The sequence below is a fragment of the Megascapheus bottae genome, chromosome 27 (assembly GCF_031878675.1).
Source record: "Megascapheus bottae isolate mThoBot1 chromosome 27, mThoBot2.hap1, whole genome shotgun sequence".
Taxonomy (NCBI): domain Eukaryota; kingdom Metazoa; phylum Chordata; class Mammalia; order Rodentia; family Geomyidae; genus Megascapheus; species Megascapheus bottae.
Window position 1 is genome coordinate 6319917 of NC_143535.1, and position 19649 is coordinate 6339565.

General features: G+C 53.1%; 3 protein-coding genes across 3 annotated transcripts; 2 read left to right on the top strand and 1 right to left on the bottom strand.

The window, feature by feature from the left end:
• Positions 1-2138: 2138 nt before the first annotated feature.
• Positions 2139-3935, bottom strand: Apoc3 (apolipoprotein C3). Its single transcript, XM_090319453.1, has 4 exons — positions 3888-3935; positions 3528-3594; positions 3273-3396; positions 2139-2476 (listed from the first exon to the last, which is right to left on the bottom strand). Exons 2-4 carry the CDS (start codon positions 3580-3582, stop codon positions 2341-2343), a joined length of 315 nt encoding a protein of 104 aa, XP_090175579.1. The 5' UTR covers positions 3583-3594; positions 3888-3935; the 3' UTR covers positions 2139-2340.
• Positions 3936-8054: 4119 nt separating this feature from the next.
• On the top strand, positions 8055-10586 carry Apoa4 (apolipoprotein A4). Its single transcript, XM_090319454.1, has 3 exons — positions 8055-8284; positions 8430-8556; positions 9193-10586. Exons 1-3 carry the CDS (start codon positions 8236-8238, stop codon positions 10190-10192), a joined length of 1176 nt encoding a protein of 391 aa, XP_090175580.1. The 5' UTR covers positions 8055-8235; the 3' UTR covers positions 10193-10586.
• A 6620-nt stretch (positions 10587-17206) lies between these two features.
• On the top strand, positions 17207-19620 carry Apoa5 (apolipoprotein A5). Its single transcript, XM_090319456.1, has 4 exons — positions 17207-17450; positions 17682-17764; positions 17879-17990; positions 18491-19620. The coding sequence occupies exons 2-4, from the start codon at positions 17725-17727 to the stop codon at positions 19440-19442; spliced, it is 1104 nt and encodes a 367-aa protein (XP_090175582.1). The 5' UTR covers positions 17207-17450; positions 17682-17724; the 3' UTR covers positions 19443-19620.
• Positions 19621-19649: the final 29 nt, after the last annotated feature.

Here is a 19649-nt window from a genome sequence, read left to right on the forward strand (position 1 = left end):
TCAGGCAAAGCCAAGCGACCCAGGGCCCCGTGCCCACCTTACCCTGGAGGATAGTGTGGAACTAGGGCTGGTCCTGCAGGAAGAAAGCTCTCTATGCCCAGTGACCTAGGGGCTCTGAGGGCTGCCTCTGCCAGCAATTAGAGCTGGGGGGCTGGGGTCCTCAAGAAGCCATTGGGACCTGAAGGATTTGGGCAAATGTAAATGAAATGCATGCTGCTCGGATCTTTCATCTTTATTTCAAAACCTGAAAACTCAGCACACACACACACACACACACACACACACACACACACACACACGCGCGCGCGCGCGCGCGCTCACATACACGTTTATGGATGCCTACTGGCCTGAGCCAGGCTCTGATGGCTCACACCTGTAATCCTAGCTACCCAGAACAGGGAGAAAAGGGGAGGTCTGGGGATTGCACTTCTAGGCAGGAAAGTCTGTGACGCTTTCCCTTGAACCAGCGAAAAGCCGGAAGTGGACCTGTGACTCAGGTGGCACCATTTCATCTCCAAGGTGCCTTCAGAGCCATCATCTGTCTTATTGAACCCTCTCCTCAAAGCCTGTGTGGATTCCCACTAGAGCCATGTCACCCGTGGAAAGCTGAAGTGTGGAGGTGTGAAAGTGCTCATGGATGGACTTCTGTGATGGTGAGTGTGTGTGTGTGTGTGTGTGTGTGCTTGCACACGCGCATGTTTTTGTGTAAGCGTGTTCTCATGCCACATCCCTGCTCAGAGCACCCCTCATCCAGCTCACATGTCTGTGTCCCTGTGTACACACACATCTGGCAGAGCATCCCTGGCGTGTCCTCTCCCCCACAAGCCTCTTGTCCCATGGGCAGGCCTTTGTGTCTGCTGCTCCGTCTTCGGTGTATCTCAACCTCTTAGAGGAACAAGTGGGCTTTGTAGTTGTTAGTCATTCAGAGCCATAGCATGTGTTAAGCCAGATTTAAGGGGGAGGGCATTTTCCAGGTGTGAATGCTGAGACCTCTGCCTCAGACAGAAGGAAAGCTATCTCCAGGTGGGGCACTAATGCCGTCAGGATCTGGAAAGGGGCACACAACTCCCAGGCCAGGGCTGGCCATACTTTCCTCAGTGTCAATAGAATATAGGCATGGGCCCAGTTCTGCAATTCAGATCAAGCACCTTTACCTCTCTGAATCCCAGCATTTTCTTTTCTCTTTTTCTTTCTTCATTCCTTCGTTCTTCCTTTCATTTTTTTTTTCTGCCAGTCCTGGGGCTTGACTTAAGGGCCTGGCCTCTGTCCCCGAGCCTCTCTGTGCTCTACCACTTGAGCCATAGCACCACTTCTGGCTTTTTCTGTGTATGTGGTGCTGAGGAATCAAACCCAAGGCTTCCTGCATCCTAGGCAATCACTCTACCACTAGGCCCCATTCCAGCCCAACCTTGGTGCTTTTAACCGGAGAGGGGGAGCCTGCTCTGTGGTCCTGGAACTGTCTGGTGTACACATCTGGGTGGTGGGCACCCAGCAGCCTGCTGGTTGACCTTGGTTCTGCTCTTCTTGGTTCTGAGGACACTGGGCCCCCAGCCCAGCCCTGGTCACAAGGACACTCTCCATTATGCTATACCAGTGATGACCACTCACTCACCAGGCACCTTGGATGCACCCACATGTGTTTAAACATGGCCTCAGTCATTTCATTTGCACAGCCCACCTGCAGCAGTGGGGGCAGTAACGTGCCCACTTCACAAGAAACTGAGGCACACACAGAATGGTGAGGCCATCCATCGCCAGAACCTCATTGTATCTTACTCTGTCCTTTGTTCCATCTGCTCCCTTCAAGTGTGCTTAAAAGGCTTGGTAGCTGGGGTGGTGCAAAGCCAGCTGCCCCTCTTCGTAGGATTTACAATCTCAACACCGAAGTCGACATAAAATCGCCAGCCTTGCACACAGCACATGTACAGCGGTGGACATTTTATCACAGCATCTATCAGTGAATCTGTCATCCGTCTTGCTCAATTGAACAGTCATTCTGCTCTGACAGATGAAATGCCTTCAGCGCCCCCCACCGTCCCAGCTACCCCTGCTGCACAGTATAGTCCTCAAGGTCACCCACGGAAGCAGCCTAGCTCATTCTCACACCCAAACTCACATGGCACTCGTGGGACACCCACTTGTGACAGCTTCTCAGGCATTTTTATTGGGAGGCAGCCTGCATGGAGGTGGAGCAGGTGCGGGTGGGGCAGCGAGGGAGGGAGACATCGAAAACACTGCCATTCTCCAGCTGCCTCAGGGGCAGCTTCAAAGGCTGCAGGACCCAGGGCATGGGCAGGAAAGGACATGGGGATGGATGGTCAGACATGGAGCGTGCTAGTGTCAGACGACCTCAGTAACTGATGTTGTAACTGATGTTGTCTGGGTCTCCGGAGCGGACTCCCAGAACCCAGAGAACTTGCCAGTGAACGTGCTCCAGTAGTCTTTCAGGGAGGTGAGCCCATCGTTCATCCAGCCCCTGGGGATCAAGACGACGCCACAGAGATGGGTGAACAACGCATCCACAGGCAGAGGGGACACACATTCCCCCCCCCCAACCGGGTTCTCCTGACAGCCCCCCCCATCACCCAGGAACACCTGGGGAAACAGAAGATTGTGACCTCATGCTTCACCATGCTGTTCCCCTCCCCCCAACACTGCCCCCTGCAGTCCACGTTTCCCCAGGAGCCGCTCAAGCCCTGGGCAGGTGCCGCCAAAGGAGGCGGCCTCTCATTTGGAAAATCACTGGAGATTCATCAGCTGTGTGAACCAGGCTAGGTGGCTTCACCATTCTGAGCCTTTAATGGACTCGATGGCAAAGTGGAGGAAATCATGGCCTCTCCACAGCTGGCCCCGTTGCGGGACTGAGAACACGTGTGAGGAAATGCCTGCCAGAGCCAGAGGGTGGTGCGGGACGCAGCGGGGCAGACGCCTGAACAGAGGCTGTGAGAGCAAGGTCAGACTCCTGCTTGCACAGGTCTGGGGCCTGAAGCAAGGCACAGCCTATGCCAGCAGCCCAGGGGGCGGGCAGGGCACGTGGGGCTCCCAGAGTGAATCTCCAGCCTTGGGGCTCAGGATACAAAAGGAGTGGGGAGGACGGAAGAGCCACCCCAGAGCTGCCTGGGGCAGAAGTGACGGGATTGCCAAGGCAGCCATCCCTCCTCAGCCTCTCCCGCTGCATCCCCATGGCACCACCAGAGCCCTCATCCAGGCAAGGTCAGGGAAGAGCCGTGGAGCCAGCACAGAGGACCAGAAGAGAGGCCCCGTGGGCATACCTGGCCTGCTGTGCCATCGGGTACTCCTTCATGCTGCTCAGGGCGTTCTGGGCGGTCTTAGTGGCTTGATGTACGTAGCCCTGCATGAAGCCAAGCAGAGAGGTGCTTTCTGCCTCCCCAGCTCCTGTAGGGAGAACAGGGGTGAGCAGGGGTGGATGAGCCTCCAGGACCAGCGCTAGACTCCTACCTGGCCTCTCGTCAATCAGGGTGCAGGGTCTCCCACCATCCCCATCCCTGTCACCACGAAACACTCACGAGCAGAGGCCAGGAGCGCCAGGAGAGCTAGAACAAGGAGAACCCGAGGCTGCATGGTGCCCTGATCCTGCAGCGGAGAGTCTTGTATGAGACATCCTATGGCAGGGACACCCTGAGGTCCTCCCTTGCCAGCTGCCCTCATTGAGAAGCGGTGTGGCCTCAGAGGACTTGGGGAGCCCCTGATGGCATCAGCAGAAGCCCTTGCAGAATGGAACTAGAAGGCCTAGACCTGGGTCTCACCCTGTCTCTGACTGGTACAGGGTGCCCTCGTGGCTCTGGCAGGCTGGGCCCTGGTCTGGCTGGGCGGGCATGGGGGGGGCTCCTCTGTCCCCTCCCTCCCGATCTCCCCAGGAACATTACCTGCGAGGCTGCTTGCAGGGGTGAACTGAGAAGCAGGCTGGGCAAAAAGGCTCTGACCTGTTTTATATTGTTCCCTGGACAGGGGGCACCGAGGGCCCAGGGAGCTGGACAAAGGTCACATGCTGAGCAGGGGAGCCCAGGCAGGCAGGCTCGTTCTCCTCGCTGCCAGGAGAGTTGAGAAATCCCTGAAAACTCCCTGTGCTGCCCCCGCTGCCAACCTCAGGCAGGCAGGCTTCATCTTGGGGCAGGAGGGTGGAGCAGGAGGGAGCCCTGGGTAGGAGGGAACCTTACACAAGGCTGGGGAAGAGGGCCTTGGGGCCATCTTGGTCTTGCCTATTTGTGTTTTCAAGCCTAGCCCCACTCTTCATGACAGCAGGCAGGGGCGGGGAGGGGGGCACTTGTTTGCTCAGGCTTGGGAGCCACTCAGTGGACAGGGCCAGGGGTGCTGTGGGTAAAAGCACAGAAAAGTAGGAGGAAAGACTGGTTAGGAGAGGTGGCACAGCCAACTCCTGAAGCCTCTCACTCGCCCAGCACCTCCACTTCAGCCTCCATCCCGAGCAGCCTCCCAGGCCAAGCCAGGGAGGGCAGGAGTTGGTAGAAGAGCAGAGGCCAGGCTGACTCCTGGACCTTTGTCCTTCCCACCTCCCCAGTGCCTCAGCTTGCCCTCTGGACCTGCTGATAACACCTGGGCAGAAGCTGGGCTCCTGGCTAAAATGGATCCTCTCCCAGCAGGGCCTCCTTAGCTCTGTACCCACAGCCCTGGGAGTGTGGGGGAGCAAAGGGGGATGAGGCCTGTCCCGGCAGGGAATGGCACAGAGTTGCTCTGAGAGGTAGTCAGTCATCCAGGTCCCACAAAGAGTCCCAGCCAGGATGGCAGCCTCAAGGGACATTGTCTTCTGGAGCCAAAAAAACCTTGGTTTATCCTTTGTTTTAATTAATTCATTATTTATGTATGGCAGTATTGAGATTTGAACTCAAGGCCTTGCACTCTCTAGGCAAGTCCTCTGCTGCTTGAGTTACACTGCCAGTTCCCAAATTTCCTCACTTTCCTCTCCTGTCCCAGCCTGTTCCTCACCCTAGAGTCCAAGGGCACAATGGGGCTCAGATCCCAGGCTGGGGTGCAAGCCAAAGTCCCTGGCCCTGAGCATGCATGAAAGGGCTGACCTGGTTGTTTTCTACTTGTGTGGAGGCTATGGAGAACCTGTCACCTCCCCGGCACAGCCCTAGGCCACTGAGCCCAGGGAGTCCAGAAGGTTCGAGCAGAAAGGAAGCTGAGCTGGGTAGAATTTCCTGGCATGGACTAGAATGGGTCTCCTCCATCGCACACAGTAGAGGTCACTCCTGGAGCCTGTCAGACCTCTCCATGGCTGATCCAAGCTGCCCTGGGGAGAGCGGACTGCCCTGGGTGGCAGACCCAGAGCCTGAGAGGATCAGCAGTGGGTGGGGGAGGGGAGCACTCCCATCAGTGGTAGCCCAGCCTGGCCTCTGAGTGAGCAGCTCCCTCTGCCTCTGCTTGTGTCCAGGGGTGGATAAGCAGACGAGTCCCTGGGGTCTAGGCTTCTGTCACATTTCATTCCATCCAGCCAGCCTCCACCCTGCACCATCCTCTGTAGAACAGAAGTCCCTCCTCGTATCCCACTCAGGTCTTTCCTGTGACAAGAGGCACTATCACCCCATTAGCACTGCCCTGGAAGCCTGACCTCTGGGACCATCCCTGTGTGGGTGGCCAGGAGAGTGGAGGGTGCCTGTAGGGGATTTCAGCTATCAGCTCACCATCCATGAGGTCTGCCTGAGCACAGACAAGGAGACTGAGGCTTGGGGGGGAATGGGTCAACTCCCAAGACCACAGGCCCTCTGGGCCCTGCTTTCCCTTGACTGAAAGACTGTCTGGGAAGGTGACCATGAGCAGTATAGACCCTCGACTCTCATCCTCTGCCCACCCTGATACAAATCCCCTGAAGACGGATACAGAACAGGTTCCCAGCTTTGAAAATATACGCATGTGTACAAGCACTGGCAGCTGAGCTATTAGAGTGAACCTGTAGCCCTGTCTTCTTCCTGGCAGATGTTCTGGGATGTGCTCAGATGGCACAGGCACGTACACGTACCCAGGCAGACAGAGGCACCTGCTTGCTCTGACTGCCTGTCTGGAAGTTAAGCTGCAGCTATGTGACTCATTCTTGCCTTAGCTTGGGGCCTCTGCACCCAGCCCGATCTGAACTGTGTCTGATTTGACAGCAAAATGATGACGAGCGGGATCAATGTTTCAAGGAAGTGAGATTTCATGGGTAAAAACGTGAATGAGGTTGGGTGAGCACAGACGATGTGTCAGGCCCTGTGACAAGCGTAACCAGGTTATCTCACGGAGTCCTCACATCCTGGAAACGGAGTCTCAGAGAGGTAAAGGGCTTGTCTCAGGCCAGGCAAACAGTATACGGTGGAGCCTGTGTACAAACATGGGGGAAGTCACTTCCAACCATAAAAACCCTGGCAAACGAGACTTAGCATGATTGTGGCTGGCAGGCCCCTTGTTGCACTCAGCCACCAAGGCCATCTAATAGCTGCCACCTCATTGGAGATGACATAAGGAGTGAATACAGGAGAGTGAGAGTGCCCTGAGCCCTCAGGGGCTGCCAGGCTGCCCTGCTCCTGCCTGACGTGGGAGTGGGGGGGGGCACTCAGGCCTCATGCTGGTTCCACTCTGTTACCCTTCCAAGGGTGAGGGTCTAGACCTTCAGAGGGCACTGTGTCATTTCAGTGTGCTCCTGGCTTTGGTCAAATCATCACCATTACTGTTGTTGTTCATTAATTATCTAGCTATCTGAGGTCAGGAAGCTCATGATGCAAGCCCAACCCAAGCAGAAAAGTCACAAAACTCCACAACCATAGGTGGGAGTAATGGCTGAAGCCGTCACCCCAATCCACAAAGGGGGCTGAGATTATCCATGTGATCCCAGCAATGGCTGCAAGACAGAAGTAGCCTTGGGTGTCCACCCCTGAAATGAGACCCCCGCATCTTCAAAACAACCAACAAAATACAGGGTTGGAGGCATGATTCAAATGGCAGAGTGCAGGCTGGGAGCGTGGACTAGTGATAAAGGGCTTGTCTAGCATGCATGAAGGCCTGCGTTCCATTCCTCGGTGCAGAAAAACAAAAAAGCTGGAAGTGATGCTGTGGCTCAAGTGGTAGAGTGCTAGCCTTGAGCAAAAGAAGCTCAGGGACAGCGTCCAAGCCCTGAATTCAAACCATAGGACAGGCAAAACAAGACCAAACAAACAAACAAACAAAAGCAAAAGCAAAAAACAAATCACTACCATTAGGAAAGAAAAACAAATGGTAGAGTGCCTGCCAAGCAAGAACAAGATCCCAAATTCAAGTCCCAACACTGCCTAAGTAATAACAAGCTTTCAGGCCCGATGCATACACACACCACACCAAATCCCCAGTCCTGGGCTTGAGCTCAGGGCCTGAGCACTGTCCTTGGACTTTCTCAAGGCTAGAGCTCTACCACTTGAGCCTCAGCACCACTTCTGGCTGTTTTTTTCTATGTATGTGGTACCGAGGAATCAAACCCGGGTCTTGGTGCATGCTAGGCAAGCACTCTACCACTAGGCCACACTCCCGGCCCCCAAATCCCCACTTTGAAAGCACTATCTCATTTCTGGTACCAAGCACATAGTGTTCACAGGTGGCACAAGCTAGCAGCATGGGACATGACATAAATTTACAACTATGCCCCTGGTCCCCTGCCTTCTTCCTCCTCACCCTCCACCTAGAAGGCTTCCAAGCCCACCTTGCTCTCAGCTCAGGGCTGGTTGCAGCCCCGCAAGCTGTCTGAGATGCAGTCAGGCTGGAGGCAGCAGTGAGGGCTGGAGCGGTCTCCACCTGGGCAGACAGAGGGGACCTGGACCTTGTTCCTCTAGCTGGGCACAAGCCCAGAGTTGCCAAGAGGCCCCTGGGGCATCATTCCTGACTCAGGGGTTCCCCTAGGCCCCCTAGGCCTTGTTTGCCCAGCAGCCTTTGGCTCCCCTTCCTGCCCTCATACAGAGGGCGGGGCCCAGCCGTTTGCCACTGCTGTCTGAGCCGCAGGCTGCTGTCAGCTTCCACGTAGTCAGTCTTAGGGTTACTAAAGTCCAAGAGGCCTCCTGGGAATGTGTCACCTTCCAGCGTGGAGTCACACTGGAGAGGAGGTGGGGAGGGCGGACCGGAGGGGCTTTAAATGGGTGGCTGGCTCCAGGCTCAGACACTCACAGAGACACTGGTAAGCCACTTGCTGGGGGACGTCTCTGCAGCTTCCTCTGATACCAGTGCAGTGTGGCGCTCCTTCAGCCCAGCCAGGAGCCCATCATGTTCCTGAAGGCTGTGTTGCTGACTCTGGCCCTAGCGGCGGTCACCGGTGAGTAGACGCTATCTTTGGTTGGGACCTTCAGACCACTGTAGTGAGTGGGGAGGATAGAGAGGGCACACAGCTGGGAGCTGCTACAGAGAGCAGCCAGGAATGCCGCAGGACCTCGGCGAATGTCGTTCTGTCCTGTGTCCAGGTGCCCGGGCAGAGGTCAGCCCGGACCAGGTGGCGACTGTGATGTGGGACTACTTCAGCAAGCTGAGCAGCGATGCCAAGCAGGCTGTGGAGCAGCTCCAGAAGTCAGAACTCACCCAGCAGATCAGGTAAGGGGGCGTGGCCTGCCAGGCCTGCCCGACGCCCGCCGGGGTCGAGCTTATCACCACCCAAGTACTTACCAGACACATCACCCTGCCACTGCCTGGCAGAGAGAATCTAGGGATTCTCGGGTGTCCTTGAATGACCCCTTCGGTGTCCTCCCCTCTGCATGAGTTTAACCAATGCCACTTCCTGTCATGGAGCCTTGGGGAAGAAAAGGGAGGGAAGAGCCGTTTGAGTTGGCTCCTAGAAGCACAGGCACCAGAGATCCCAGGGGAGGGGGCTTTGGGAAGCCATTGAATAGGGGAGAAAACATGGCGTGATCCAATATGTTGGTGACAGGGATATCAAAGTCCAGTCCTTACTTGAGAGTGAAGGAGGGGATGGGACCAGCGACCCTTGACCAGCTTAGGTCACCTGATAGTAGATAAGGACACTCAAGCACATCCAAAGCAATAACCGGGGGGAGGGGGCCATATGGACTCCCTCAAATTTATGATTCTGGGCAGAGTCACAAGGGGAGATGGGGGCAGACTTGGTACCCATGAGCCCTCACCTGTCCTAGGGAGAGTGTTCTGGAAGTGGGCTAGGTCCCCCTATTTAATGCCAGGTGTAATGGCAGCACTCTGTGCCCTTCCCCTCAGCACCCTCTTCCAGGACAAACTTGGGGATGTGAGCACCTACGCCGGTGACCTGCAGAAGAAGCTGGTACCCTTAGCCCTGGAGCTGCAAGAGCGCCTGGCCAAGGACACAGAGAAGCTGAAAGAGGAGATTCAGAAGGAGCTGGAGGACCTCCGTGCCCACCTGGAGCCCCATGCCACCCACGTGAACGAGAAGATCAGGGAGAATGTGCAGGGGCTGCAGCAGCGCCTAGAGCCCTTGGCAGCCCAGCTGCAGACACAGGTGAACACGCAGGCCGAGGAGCTGCGGCGCCAGCTCACCCCGTACATACAGCACATGGAGACCGCACTGCGCGAGAACGTGGACAACCTGCAGACCTCGCTCACACCCTACACCAACAGCTTCAAGGCCAAGATGGACAAGAACGTGGAGCAGCTCAAGGGACAACTCATGCCCCACGCCAACGAGCTCAAGGCCAAGATCGACCAGAACATGGAGGAGCTGCGCCGCAGCCTGGCCCCTTATGCCCAGGATGTCCAAGAGAAACTCAACCACCAGCTCGATGGCCTGGCCTTCCAGATGAAGAAGAACGCCGAGGAGCTGCAGGCCAGGATCTCCGCCAGTGCAGAGGACTTCCGCCACAAGCTGACGCCCGTGCTGGAGAAGGTGCACAGCCAGCTGGCGGGAAACAACGAGGGGCTGCAGAAGTCGCTGGTGGAGCTGAGCAGCCACCTGGACCAGCAAGTGGAGGAATTCCGGCGCAACACAGAGCCCTACAGACAGCACTTCAACCAAGCTTTGGTGCAGCAGATGGAACAATTCCGGCAGAAGCTGGGCCCCTACACGGGGGACGTGGAAGGCCACTTGAGCTTCCTGGAGAAAGACCTGCGGGACAAGGTCAACTCCTTCTTCCACACCCTGAAGAAAGAGAGCCAGGACCAGTCACTGGCCCTCCCCCTCCCGGAGCAGGTGCAGGGGCAGGAGCAGGTGCAGGAGCAGGTGCAGGAGCAGGTGCAGGAGTAGGTGTGTCCAGCCACCATAGAGAGCTGAGCTGCCCCTGGTATCCTCACACTGTGGACACCTGTTCTGCCCCACTGTCTGTCCCTGCCTATCAGCCTGGTCCTACCACTGCAGACATCTGTCCTGATATGTCCCCAGCACCTGTCTATCAGCCTGTTCCCACCCTTGTGGACTCCTGCCCTGCCTGGTCACCTGTCAATCCATCTGTTCCCGTCACCACAGACACCTGTCCTGCCCTATCACCTGTACCCGTCAATGAATCTCTTCCTACCACCTCAGACATCTGCCCTGCCACCTGTCAGTCTGTCTTCAAGTACTTCTTGTATGAACTTGAGGACACCTGTCCGGTAGGAGGTGATGCCCCTTCTCACTGTTGAATAAAGCTGCCAAGAAATCATCTCAGTCTGGTTGCCACGTGACTCCTCACAGCTCCGGTCTGCCGGGAAGGGATGTGTGGGGAGGGTTGAACAGGAAGTCGAGACAATGTCTCCACTGATCTGAAGACAAAACCTGCTACCCATTTACCTCCATTTACCCAACGAATAGTTCTTATACGACTCTACATACCGGTCATGGTTCTGGGTGTGGACCAATCAGCACCAATCAGCAAACGACTTTTGTGGCTCTGTGTACCACATGGGGCTTCGCCCTGAAAGGGACACATGGGCCCGGTCCCTGTGTCCGGAAGACAGCTTCACTTTGTATATGACACTATGACCTTGAACTTACTTATGTAAAATTTATTTTAACTCAACCCATCCCAGTCTTTCTTTTTTTTTTTTTTAAGTGATTCATAGCTGGGTGCCAGTAATCCTAGCTACTCAGGAGGGTAAGATCTGAGGCTCATAGTTTAAAGCCAGCCTGGGCAGGAAAGTCTATGAACCACTAAAAACCCAGAAGTAGAGCTGTGGTTCAAGTGGTAGAAAGCCAACCTTGAGCTGAAATGTTAAAGGTCCGTGTGCAGGCTCTGAGTTCCAGTGCCCGCGTACGCCCATGATTTGTGCTTTCTTGAGAAGTATCCATGGTTTCCAGAATTGGAATGGACTGGGATATCCAGGGGTGAGCAGAGGCCAGAGCCTCTGATGGTAGGAAAGTTGGGGATTACTTTTTTATTCACTTTTCTGTATTTTATACTTTTTCCTGTTCTTTTGAAGATGAAACAGAGCTAATTTATACATTTTAGTTAACATTTTGCTATCTTAATAGATGTGACTGCACATTCGCAAGAACCAGGCATGTTTAATATGTTTAATTCTGTCCAGAGATCTTGATAGCCACTAGAAATCATTATGCCAAACTGCCTTTTCTTTTTGGTACAGAGGTGGAAAAATGTTGGAGATCAGAGCCAGGCCCTTTTATATACTGGGCACACACTCTACCCCCCCTGAGCTAGCCCCCAGCCAATGGCCTTTTACTAGAACTCAGAGCGTACTCTACATAAAATCCCACAGCATCCAGGAGTCCCACTTACTCAGGAGCCTGGGGTAGGTGGCTCATTTAAGGCCAGGAGTTGGAGGCCAGCTTGGCAAGCATAGAGAGACACTGTTCAAATGACTAGATAGATAGACAAATGTCCACAAAGACATTTCTGTTGCAAGTCACTGTTTAAAGGGATATTGTGTCTCCTTGTTTCTGATGACAATTATATAATTGAATCCGTTTCCTAGAAGCCCAAGGTCAATGGCACAACTCTTGCCACCCTATCACCTCCTCTTGCTTGTCATTTGCAGTCTTTACCAGGTCACTACTTTCTGGTATTATGTTTTTCTTGATACTCGGGTTCTTCCTCTCTTTTGCATCTCTATCATTTCCAACCATCATTTCCAGTCACCTCAAATCTTTGGTGATGAAGAGGGGTCTACATCAACAAAACCTTAAAAAACACCCCCCCCAATCACTAATTCCATCTGTTTATCTTCGTTGGCGCATCTGCCTTGTGTTGACTCAGTGGCAGGTACGTCCTGAGGTATTAGGCCCGCGTCACTGGCTCCACCCAGCATTGCGCCACCAGCAGGTGCAGCCGACACAAACATGGGCTTGTGAGCACTTGAAAGACACCATGGACTGTGGTCTGGGAGGGAAGCAGACCAGTGTGCCAAGTCCCAGGACCTGGTGTCCTGGCATCAGCTCAAGCTGCTTCTGCCTACACAGGAGACAGAGGCGGTGGGGACTGTGGGGCTGAGGTCAGAAATAGAATGGGACCAGAGGAGGAGAGGCCACTCTTGTTCTCAGTGGCAACTTGGCAGCCGCTCCTGGACTTGGCTGGCCCTGAGCTACTCTTTCTGTGCCCTGGTCAGCTAACGTAGACTTGCTGTCTCTCTCCCCTGAATTATAAACACCCTGGGGTGAAGGTAACAGCTTCTTTGCTAGTACGCTGGGTTCCTGGCTTTTCCCAGTAACAGTCATGGAAGTATTTGTTTGTTCTTTTGTTTTTTTGCTGATCCTGGGACTTGAACTCAAGGCTGACCCTGAGCTTTTTTTTTTTTTTTTCCAGTCCTGTGGCTTGAGCTTAGAGGCTGAGCATTGTCCTTGGGCTTTCTCAAGGCTAGCACTCTACCACTTGAGCCACAGCACCACTTCTGGCTTTTTCTATGTATGTGGGGTGCTGAGGAATCGAACCTGGGTCCTCATGTATGCTAGGCAAGCACTCTACCACTAGGCCAAATTCCCAGGCCCGACCCTGAGCTTTTTTGCTCCAAGCTAGTGCTCTACTGCTCTTCCATTCTAAGCCACAGTGCTGCTTCCAGTTTTCAGGTAGCGTAATGGAGATAAAAGTCTCACAAACTTTTCCACACTGTCTGGCTTTGAACCACTACTCTCAGGTTACAGACTCCTGAGTAGCTAAGATTACGGGTGTGAGCCACTGGTGCCGGCCCAGCATGCCTTTTTTGTTATGGGTTTTAGATAGGAGCAGGGTCCTTTCCAACCCCTCCCCCCCAAACTTGGAGCAGTGCCTTGAGCATGGATTTTGGAGGCAGGGAGACCTGGAATTGGGCCCAGGGCAAGACACTGGACAGGATAACAAGGCTGTCCGAGCCTCAGTTTCTGTGTACACAAAAGCAAAGTACTTACCTTGGAGTGTTGGCTGGAACATTACGGATCAGATAATAACAGTAGCTAGCAATCCATGCTAGGCGGTGCTCTATAGAGAAGTTAGTGCTGTTGAGTATTTATGTATTCAGTATGTATTTATTTTTTGGTGCCAGTGGTAAGGCTTGAACACAGGGCTTGGGTGTTCTCCCTGAGCAGGGCTAGTGGGATACCACTTGAGCCACAGCTGTACTTTTGCCTTCACTTACTTATTTGGTGCTTCATTAGAGATGAAAGTTTCACAGACTTCTCTGCCTGAGTTAGCCTTGAACTGTGATCCTTAGTAGCTAGGATAACAGACATGAGACACCAGTAACGGCTGTTTGGTCTTCTTCTTTTCTTTCTTTTTGTCAGTTGTGGGGCTTGAACTCGGGCCTGGGCACTGTCCCTGAGCTCTTTTGCTCTGGACTAACTTTCTACCACTTTGATCCACAGCTCCACTTCCAGTTGTTTTTTTTTTTTTTTGTAGTGGTTAAGTAGTGATAAGAACCTCACAGGAACTGTTCTGCCCAGGCTGGCTTTGAAGCTCCATCCTTAGATCACAGCATCCTGAGTAGCTAGGATTCCAGGATTCAGCCACCAGTGCCTGGCTCTCTTCTATCTTTTAAAACTCTTAAGCCAGACTCAAGAATGCTTGGCAGACGTGTAGAATGCCCAGGCTACCTTTTCATGCCACTTTGTACACTCATGCAATAGCCACGCTGAGCCCTTCATCCTTTGTCTGCCACACTAGAGTGGAGTTACGCCTCTTCTTCTCTCCAGTAAACTCAGGGTATCTGCCACATAGCAAGTTTCCTTCTCCTCCAGGGTCCAGCCATGTGCTCCTCAGGGCCAACTGCCATTAGCAACAGCAGGGTTTGAATGTCTGACTCAACATTAAGCTCCTGCCTGACTCTACTGGCCTTGGAATTTCAGTCACTCCTGATCACAGAATAGAAGGCTCTTTCCTAGGTTGTCCTTTGCTTTCTTTCCATATTCTACAGTGCAATATTCTGTGCCCTCCCACTTTTCCTGGTGCATCTTGGCCTCACCTGGGACCTTTCCTCCACTTTTTGGCTTCCCTGGGATCAGGTCTGGTCTCCACCTACTGCTCCTGGTTGTTAGACAAAACCTTGGTTCCCAGACCACTGTGTCTTGGAGGCCAGTCCCCTCCTTGTCCCTCTTGCTGCTTTTCACACCAACTGAAGACTCAGGCTCTGACCCCCAGCCAACAAGAGAAAAACCTAAGCATGAGGATGAAGCCCGGAGTACCTGCACACACACTCCACACCAATCTTTTTTTTTTTTTTTTTAATGCAGGCCTGGTTAGTACCGATTGACAAACTGGAAGCTGGAACTCTTCCAAAACATCAATGCTTTTTCTCCCCTGATCTCTTCTCCTTGTGGATTTACACATTTTGCTTTAAGAATTGCACTTTAAGGTCTTTCTTATTGGGATTTTAGGAAACAGCGGAGGCTAATGTGGTTGATCAATCCACCATTCTGTACCAGAAGTCAATCAATGCTTTTTAGTGTCTTTCTCCATACATTGGTTTGAAAATTATCCATTCTTTTGAGTCTTTTAATGGGTTATCCTTAAAATTTTAATACTGTTACCTGGTTCAACAAAGTCTAAATATAATCAATATTCCTATATTCTTCCTGGATAAGGTAAAGATTGGACAGTGTTTCAACTTTGATCTCTCCTTGCCCATTTTTCATGTTTCTTTTGTTTAATATTTTAGCTCCTCGTTGTTTTTAACACTTTTTTTTCAATGATGGCACTGGAGGTAGAGTAGTAAACTGGACAGATTAAACTATATACAAATATATTTTGATAGGTAAAACTAGGTGTAATTTAGTTATAATAACTAAATTCATCTGGGAAGTGGTGACTCACACCTATAATCCTAGCTACTTGGGAGGCTAAGATCTGAGAATCCGGGTTCAAAGCAAGTCTGGGCAAAAAGTCTATGAGGCTAATCTCCAATTAACCAGCAAAAAGTCAGAAGTGGATGTGTGGCTCAAGTGGAACACTGCCAGCCTTGAGTAAAAAATCAAAGGCAGTTTCCAGGTCCTAAGTTCAAACCCAAATACTGGCACACCCCCCAGCCCTAAAACCTAAATTTATATATATCCAATCATATAATGCACACATATATACATATGCTGCCAACCCAAATACATTGAACAGTAAAACTGTAAAATATCATCATGCAAGGAAATATGGTGTGCCTTGTACTTGTCATTTCCATGAATTTTAGGTTCAGTCAGAAAAACAGAAGCCATATCATGCATCTTAAGTATGCTAGACTTTAATGAAAGAAATTAAATTTATAAAACTGTTGGAAGGACTGGATAAGTGATTTGTAGTACTGAATGAATGATTCCCCTACAAATGGAACGCAATCCTCCTTATCTGTCTATAGCATTCCCACACATAGGGCCCCCAAGAAGGTCACCAGGAACAGTTTTAAGTTCCACATTCTGTCTATGACTTCAGCGAAAAGTAATGGCTGTTTCTTTTTTATTTCCCTTTGGCTGGCTATACCTAAGGACCACGGAGAGAAAGGGATCCAGGAGAATGTAGTTCTGAATGCCTCTTCTGCACCTCAAGAAAGACCCTTAGAAAAGTGTCTTAACTTGTATTGCCAACAGACAATACAGTGCAGCTATAATTTATGGTACAGTCTAAGTTTGAGTCCCCAACAAAAGCTATTAGAGTACCTAAAAGGCTTTGTTGTTGTTGAATATATATATATATATATACTATTTTAACTTAGAGCCAGAGCAGCTGTAACTTGAACATGAGCCTTTTCTTGAAGATGAAGGTACAACAAGGCAGGAGGAGTGCCCCTCCTCCGTCCCTCCCTCCCTCTCTAACAAATATAAACTAAATCTGAAAAAAAAAGAACATACATTCACCAGGAGGTGGGCTATTTCAATTAGAAAGAATAGCGAGTACAAGGGGCAGCATCCTGAACCAGAGATGTGCCCAGGAAATGCCAGGGTTTTGTGCAGCAGGAGGTGAGACAGGAAATGGGTTGGGATGGGAGGATGGATGGAAGAGCAGGGCTGAGAGATCCTGAAGGTCGTGAGCACGCATGCTCAAGGTGAGAGGCCCCTGGGGCTCTGGTAGTGTGGAAGTGGCAGGAGGGTGATTCATTTGAGGTGCACTCGGGAGCACAGGTAAGCAGCTCACAAAGGTGTATGTATAGGCACTCGGAGGGAGGGATCTGTGCATCACTTTGGGCCTCCCTCCTTAGAGGTCCTGGGGGTGGAGTTTAGCCAACAGTCCTCCTCCTTCTCCAATCCCTGGGGTCCTAAGTCCCTGGCCCAGAAACAACTAACATCTCATCTTCAACATGGCTTCCCCTTCATCCAAGATTCTCTCATACATGGAGAGATGGGAGGGTCCTGAAAGATATAAATGCTGGCTCTTCTCAGGCTGCCCCGTAGCCTGTGTTAGAGGTGGTAAGGACTGCTTAGACTCTGGCCAGCAGCTGACCGAGTTCCACTACCTGGCTGGGCACAGTGGCCCTAGGCAGTTGGGTAAGAGCAGGGCCCTGGGCAGACAAACAGGCTGCATCTATTGGTGGGCTAGTTTGCAAGTCAGCGGGGAGGTTGCAAGTCTTGAGACTCAGGGAGAACTGGGCAGTCCCACTAGTAGAGGTTCTAGAAAGCGCTTGTACTGGTACAGGCCCTGGCTTCAGGGACTTTATTAACCCTCTGAGTGCCAGGCAAAGGGCAAGAGGTAAGTGCTGGGAGGTAGCTGAGGTCATCTTCTTTGAACCTCCACGTGGTATTTGCTCAGAGCATTTGTTGTCAGAGGCCCAGGCGCCTCCAGTATAAAGCAGAATGTCTGCTCCTGGTGCTCAGAACTGAGCAGGTGAGTGGCAGGGGGGAAGGGAGAGGGTGGTGTGAGTTGGGAGGGAGTGAATGGTGGAGAGTATTCTGGAGAAAGCTTGGTGGCAACTAAGGTAGAGTTGATTCCCCTCCCCACTTCTATGTAAGTCTCAGTTTTCCTAGCTATGAAATGGGAAGCAAGAAGACAGGAGAGAGACAGAGACAGATAGAGAATGCCAGGGAACAGGGAGGATTGCAGAGCAACCTTGGCAAGGCACTTCCTTCTTGGGGCTGAGGAAGAAAGGAGCCCCTGGTCTGTCTGAAGAAGACTCCCAAATGCTACTAGGTGAGCCCCAACCTCCTCTGGAGTCCCGATGTGCCCAGGGAAGGGATGACAGGATTTGGGCCAGACCACTACTAGAGTAGAGCTCTTGAAGTAAGTCCCTTCCTTAAAAAAAGTGTTGGGTTTTTTTGGCACTGGGGTTTGAACTCAGGGCTCCGTGCTTGCTAGTCAGGTGCTCTACCAGGTGAATCATGCCCCAGCCCAAGCCTTGTTTTGCTTCTTCACCCTGCCCAGGCTGCGACACAGTGTCCTTCTCAAGAGCGCATCTGCATCCAGCATGGCTGCAGTCCTCACCTGGGCTCTGGCCCTCCTCTCAGGTGGGCCTCCAAGTTGATTTCAGTGTGAGGGAGGGGCGGAGGCTGGGAGGAGGGGTCTCTCCCACCCTCTGAGGGAGGAAGGGCGCCCCCTCAGCACCCCTCCTGTCTCGGCAGTGTGTGCAGCCGCTCAGTCACGGAAGGGCTTCTGGGACTACTTCAGGCAGAGCAGTGTGGACAAAGGCATGGTGGAGCACGTCCAGCAGCAGAAGCTGGCGCGGGAGTCTGCGTGAGTGGCCGGGCTTGGGGGAGGAGCCAGCGGGAGGGTGAAGTGACACAATGGCTTCCTCACCTGTGGTCCTCAGCCTGACAGAGGAAGCACGTGCTGAGCTATGCTTGCAATGCTGGCATTTACCATCCCAGGCTCTTCTGCACCTCCTGTCCCCCCCCCCCGCCCCGCGCCCTCCACATCAGCTGGTCCCATACCACAGCATTCCAACAGATCAGCAGAGTCCCAGGATGGTGTGACTCCCCCCCCCCCCGCCCTTACTCCCTTACTCATGCGTGCTTTACTTCCTTGTGTGAAGTTGTAGGTCTGGATTTGTGCATGTGATGTGTCTATGATTCATGTGTGGGCCGTGGTTGGGGGTGAAGACTAGACACCCCAGCTGTGGAGCCTTCTCTCTACTTCTTTAGTTTCCCCAGAGGGTCAGTGCTTGAAGGTTCTGGGGTAAAGATGATCTAGGATAGTGGACTGATGGCCCGCTTGTCTATCTCCTTGTTTCCCAGGAGCTTCAAAGACAGTCTCAAGCAAGACCTCAGCACTATGAACCAATTCCTGGAAAAACTGGGCTCCCTGACTGGACAGGGGAGGGAGCCACCTAGTCTGGCACATGACGCAGGGGGCATGCGCCAACGGCTGCGGGAGGAGCTGGGGGAAGTAAGGATGCGCCTGGAACCCTACATGGCTGAGAAGCACCGGCTGGTGGGCTGGAATTTGGAGAGCTTCCGGCAGCAGCTGAAGCCCTACGTGCAGGAGCTGATGGATCAGGTGGGCTTGCGTGTGCAAGAGCTGCAGGAGCAGCTGCGAGTGGTGGGAGAAGACACGAAGGCCCAGCTGCTGGGGGGTGTGGACGAGGCCCTGGGCCTGCTGCAGGACATGCAAGGGCAGATGTTGCACCACACGGGGCGTGTCAAAGAGCTCTTCCACCCTCTCACGGAGCGCCTGGTGTCTGGCATCAGCCACCACGTGCAGGAGCTGCACCGCAGCGTGGCTCCCCACGCTGCAGCCAGCCCTGCGAGGCTCAGCCGCTGCGTGCAGATGCTCTCGCACAAACTCACCCTCCAGGCCCATACCCTGCACTCCAGCATCCAGCAGAACCTGGACCAGCTGCGCAAAGAGCTCAGTGCCTTTGTCCTGGCCAGCACAGAAGGGGCAGAGGAGGGCACTGGTCCTGACCCCCAGCAGCTCTCCCAGGAGGTACGCCAGAAACTCCAGGCCTTCCGCCAGGACACCTACCTACAGATCGCTGCTTTCACCCGTGCCATTGACCAGGAAACCGAGGAGGTCCAGCAGCAGCTGGCACCACCTCCGCCTGGCCACAGTGCCTTCGGCCTAGAGTTTGGACAAGCCGACAGCGGCAAGGCCCTGAGCAAGCTTCAGACCCGATTGGACAACCTGTGGGAAGACATCACCTACAGCCTTCATGAGCAGGGCCACAGCCACCTGGGGGAACCCTGAGGCTCTGCTGTGTGCAGACTCATTCCCCAACTCTTTGTCTGGGGAGCCCTGGGCCTATGTGTCTAGCATGGCTTGTAGTGGGTGGAGGGTCCTGACCTGGACAGATGAGGCTGTTATCACCTAGTCCAGCCTCCTCCATTCCCCATCTGGATGCATTACACTCACCAGGCTTTGCAAACCTAGCTTTGGTGCTCATTTGGGAATGCT